The sequence below is a fragment of the Benincasa hispida genome, chromosome 5 (genome assembly GCF_027475165.1).
Source record: "Benincasa hispida cultivar pf3 chromosome 5, pf3_genome.v1.1, whole genome shotgun sequence".
In the NCBI taxonomy this organism is placed as follows: Eukaryota; Viridiplantae; Streptophyta; class Magnoliopsida; order Cucurbitales; family Cucurbitaceae; genus Benincasa; species Benincasa hispida.
The window spans coordinates 17,593,143-17,598,603 of NC_143482.1; the positions used below are offsets into that span (position 1 = coordinate 17,593,143).

At 30.2% G+C, this 5,461-nt stretch overlaps 1 protein-coding gene across 1 annotated transcript; it reads left to right on the forward strand.

The window, feature by feature from the left end:
* Nucleotides 1-4,063: 4,063 nt before the first annotated feature.
* On the forward strand, nt 4,064-5,043 carry LOC120078170 (Copper transport protein family). The gene is made up of 3 exons (XM_039032396.2): nt 4,064-4,319; nt 4,424-4,502; nt 4,641-5,043. The coding sequence occupies exons 1-3, from the start codon at nt 4,311-4,313 to the stop codon at nt 4,868-4,870; spliced, it is 318 nt and encodes a 105-aa protein (XP_038888324.1). The 5' UTR covers nt 4,064-4,310; the 3' UTR covers nt 4,871-5,043.
* The last annotated feature ends 418 nt before the right edge of the window (nt 5,044-5,461 follow it).

Consider the following 5,461-nt stretch of genomic DNA (forward strand, 5'->3'; position numbering starts at 1 on the left):
TCCCAATCATATTTTTTCATGACATGTTGCATGTGACTGTACATTTGGTCACTACCTTAAGTTAGAACTACTTACTGGGTATATTATATACTCATCCTATTTTACAGACTTTGTAGGTAAGGACACAGCGTAGGTGGCAGAACTGGATGTCGCTCAAATGGCCAACCATCAAATTCACTATTATAGGCATATGCATTTTTGTACCACTACGCTAATGTTTTATGGATCCTGGTGTTTTGTAAAATAAACTTTTTATATAGTTTTCTACCTAATTAATAAAATCTTAGATATGTTCTTTTGAGATTTTTGCCAAAACTCATCTCATGATAGAAAAGTCTAAGTATACATGTCGTAGCGGTCGGACCATAATATGCAAGGATCCGATCGTTACAGATATTGAGTCTACAAGAAATTCTTCTAACTCTCCACTATTCTCTTCAACCAACTCACCAACAATGGACTGCGATACAATGCCTTTATTAATCTAGTCAAGTTTGTTATCAAATGAAACTTCAAGTTAATAACAAACCAAATAGCTCATCAACCTTCATGGTGGTAATTGCTTGAGCATCTTCAACGGCAGTCACCTTCATGTCAAAATTTTTGGGCAAGAATTGAAGTTCTTTTCTAACCAATTTATCTTCAGAGATCTTCTCTTCTAAAGCAAAGGATTCATTCACAATATCAAGCAGATGAACATTGGATTCAACAATAGATTCATCTTCGAGCATTTTTAAATTTTCAAACTTGTTGGCCAATAGTTGAAGCATTGACATCTTGACCTTTGAAATTCTATCATGCGCCATAGAGAGAATACCTCATGCTTCCTTGGCCAAACACAAGGTATTAATCAAGTGAAATATATTTCTATCAACACCATGAAAAATGGCATTGAGTGCATGAGAATTTCCAATAAAAGCTTCATACTCCACCTTAGTCCATTCACTTTCTGATATTAGAATATCTTTACTGTTCGCACCAACAACCTGAAGATAAAACTAACTAGTCACAACTGATTTCCACGTCTTGTTGTTGATATCTTTCATTCTGGCCTTCCAGTAAGAGTAATTAATGTCATCTAGAACATGGGAACGTGTCGTAGAACCACCTTCTTTAATTCCTTCCATGATTAAAGGACCTGAGATAAAGATGACCCACTTTGATACTAAATGAAATTAGGGTTATCTAACACAAAGGTAAATGTGTTAGTCCCAACGTTCTAAAAATTGTAAGGACAAACAGTAAAGCACATAAAGTAACTTTAAAAGTCAAAACACAAAGTTTAGTAACACAGTTCGGCGATATACCACCTATGTCTAGGGTATAGTATGTCTAGAAAAGATACTTTTACTAATATAAAGTTAAGTGATTACAACGTTATAGTTATTTGTAAATAAGAAGTCAATAAAGTGACACATAAATAGCCAAACTTGATAAATAATTACTTAGGCTCCCCTAAGTGTGAGACTCTCTCTTGAAGAGACTTAGGTTCTCCCTAAGCATGGGTATATTAGTAAGCAATCACTTAGGCTTTTCTCCTAAGTGTGTGGCTCCCTCTCAATCGCCATCTTTCCACTTTCAAATGAAGACCACTTCACATGATGAACTTAGGCTCCTCTAGTCTTAAGTTTTAGAACCCGTTTAATAACTTGCTCTTAAATAAGCAAAGTGGAAAAAGGGAAAACAACCCCATTCAAAATCTGTAGAGCTTAAATAATGAAAGAATTCGAGAGGTATAATTACGCAGGATTTTTCAAACAAGGAAAAAATAATCTCCTAGATCAACACTCCGGGAGACATATTGTAGGACATTTTCTGAGACAACCAACGAAACGACTCATAGAATAGAATCCCAAACAACCTTAGACAAGTATAATCAATTCCAATTCTCTAACATTGCTAGCCTAAAAATAGCAACTAGTTTTCATTCATTTGGTGTATCATGTTCCAAATTGGAGAGTCCTTTTCTCATCTCTTTCTTTTGATTTTGAGTTTATTAGTTGAAAGTAAGGTATACAAGAGTTCTTCATGATCCAAGTAGTTTGAGGTTGTCGTTGATCTACTAGATTTAGTAATTGTATCCGGCATGAGACAATCGTTGTAGTCTGCTTACAGTCTATGTAGAAAGAATAATTGTCTTTAAGATAACTCTTTATAACTGTCTCTGTTACGTATTGAATTTCTATAAGATATTGAAGATTTAGGTTATTCAATTTATAACTCTTGTTATTCCCTCTTGTTTTACTTTTTAATTTGAACATTGTTATTGTATACAATATTTGTATGTTTCCATTGTGCTTGTCTGTATTGAGTTAAGATGTATCAATTTACTAGTATTATTGCGTTCTTATATACAACATTTTTCTTGACAAAGAATTGTTGACCATGTATTGCATATGTATATACACTTCATTTGAATAATCTTTAATGTAACTGAAACCGTATTCAAACAATATTCAAAAGTTCTTATTCAACAGAAGAAAAAGTAAAAGTAAAAGAGGGAAAAAAAAAATAAAAGTATTCATGAAACGGTGGCGCAAACATAAGAATTTAGAGGTGTGAGGCTGTTGCAATGAGTGGACGACTATACAGAATTAGAAACCAAATTTTGATACCTTTTTCCTTATTTCAAATTCATTCGTGATTTTAAAAACGTTTTTAGAATTTTATGAACAGAGAAATGATTTACCAGAAGTATCTGTTTTTTAAAAACAAAAAATAGAAAATCAAAGTTTGGTAATCATTTGAGTAATCATTTAGGTCATGTTTGATAATTATTTGGTTTTTATTTTGTTTTAAAAATTAAGCCTATTTTATCGGCATTTCTTAGAATGATTTGTGTCTTTTTTAAATATAATTGTAGCCAAATTCCAAAAACAAATACTTTTTTATAACTACTTTTTTTAGTTCTCAAAATATAGCTTGGCTTTTTAAACCATTTGTGAAAAGTAGAAATAAAGAAATTTATAAGTGAAAGTAGTGTTTATAAGCTTAATTTTCAAAAACGGAAACAAAATGATTACCAAACATAGCTTATTTTCTCTCATTTTTATAACAATAATTTGCATCTTATTTTATTCAAATTAACCCTATTTTCTCCCATTTTTATAACAATAATTTGCATCTTTTAAGTACAAAAATTGAATTCTTATTCAAATTTCAAAAATAAAAACTTTTTAAAATATTTTTTATTTAGTTTTCAAAAATTGCCTTCAATTTTTTAAAACATTGATAAAATGTGTATAACAAAACTAAAAATTTAGAAGTAAAAGGGGTGTTTATAAGTTAAATATTAAAAAAAAACGAAATTCTTACCAAATAGAGTTTTGGTTTTTTTTTAAAAAAATTAATTTTATAAACACTCTTTCCACTATTAAATTTTTTGTTATTGTTACATTTACTTTCTACCAATATTTTCAAAAAACAAACAAAATTTTCAAAACTATAAAAAAAAAATAGTTTTAAAAAGAGGCATTGACAAAATAGCAATGAACCCCAAAATATTAGTAAGTATAGAACAATGCAAAATAATTTACAAATATAGCAAAATTTAGATTCAGTTCTCAAAGTCTATCAACGATAAAGCCTATCATGGATAAATTTTGCTATATTTATAATTCTTTAAAAGTATTGTCTTATATTTAATTATTAGCTCTAAAATGTTATCCATTACCATCATCTTTTAATTATTTTTTTTCTTTTAAAAATCGGTTAAAAATTTAAAAAAAAATAAGAATTATCGTAAGAATTTAAAAAGAAAATATAGAAAAAAATATGAAATAGTTCTAAATATCTAACAAGAAATTTAAATATAATTTATGTGGCATCGCCTAGATTTGCCACCACCTCTTTCCACTAGGCTTTATATTTTAATTTTTTTTCCCTTTCAAATGCAAAGTTTTAGACGAAGTTTTCTAACTCTAACATGTCAAAATCAAAATAAATTGGTTTGAATTTTGGACTAATAAAAATTTGACTTTGTAATTATTATTTATTATTTATTTAAAAAAGAAAATTAATTTTGGACTAATAAAAATTTGACTTTTGTAATTATTTTATTTTAAAAAGAGAGATAGGAATGGGCATGGACGTTTTGGTTGTGCGTGCCTTCTTAAACCGATGACACTCGAATACGTCACTATTGAAAACGAATATAATCCCTTCTCTCCCCCTTTTTGGATTTTTACCCCTTGAAGTCGCGCTGTTAGATGGCGACTTCCCCTTCCCCCTTTCCATAAAGCCTTTCTTCCCTCACTTCATTCCCTTTCATTTCACCTCTCTCCCTTCCCCTTCCCCTTCCCTTCACTAAAATGGCTCAGGTTCTTTCTTCTTCCTTTTTTTTTTCTCTGTATTTCCTCTTTCGTTTCTTCCTTCGTAATCTAATGATTTGGTTTGTCTTCGATAATTTTGAAATTTGTTGCAGAAAGTTGTGCTGAAAGTGATGACGATGACGGACGAGAAGACGAAGCAGAAAGCAATCGAAGCTGCTGCCGACATCTACGGTTCGTATCTTCATCTTCCTTGGACAATTTTCTGATCTGTAATTGTGGAAAGAAAATGGATCGACTCTGTTTGTTTTGTATATGGAAAATTTGGATTACGGTTAGAAGTGATTTAGATTGTGATGTTGGGATAATTAGGAGTTGATTCGATTGCGGCGGATCTGAAGGATCAGAAACTGACGGTGATTGGATCGATGGATGCGGTGGCGATTGTGAAGAAATTGAAGAAAGTTGGTAAAGTTGATATAATATCAGTTGGACCTGCAAAGGAAGAGAAGAAGGAAGAGAAGAAAGAGGAGAAGAAAGAAGAGAAAAAGGAAGAGAAAAAAGAGGAAAAAAAAGAGGAGAAGAAAGAGGAGAAAAAGTAAAGTTGAAGTGAAAAAGTACAATTCCTTTACCCTTCTTTCAATTTTGATTTTCCATTTACATATATGAGAATTCTAATTTAAATAACATCACTTTTTCTTTTCTTTTTTTAAATATTTCTTTTGGCTTCATTTAAATACTTGAAGAATCCATATGAAAACATTACATTGTTATATGTTGTTGTTGCTATTATTATTTTGTTGTCTCGATAAAGTTTAATTTGCGTTATAACGGTCTGATTAATTTGGAAAAAAAAATAATATATTTTTAAGATGATAATGTATAGTGTGAATCGCCATTTGAATCTCTAACTTCTTAATTGACGACATATGTTTTAGCAACCAATTGAATTACGTTTATTAAGAAATTTATATTTACAACCTATGATAAAAGGTTGTGCTACCTAATATTGTTTCCATGATGATGTAAGTGCTTCATAATTTCAAAAAGAAAAGAAAAGGAAGAAAGAGACAAGGAAGTTGTGAGCTATTTTTCAATTTTGTTTAATTGTGCCTTAGTTAAATGATTAGATGTCTATTTGAAATGATTTCTTACATGCTTGATTAAATATTAAAATGTCATTTTAAACAAGG

Excerpts from the sequence above, each read along its gene's own strand:
- LOC120078170 (XM_039032396.2), top strand. Across the intron at positions 4,503-4,640 it reads AGCTGCTGCCGACATCTACG|GAGTTGATTCGATTGCGGCG; the intron begins GTTCGTATCTTC and ends TGGGATAATTAG.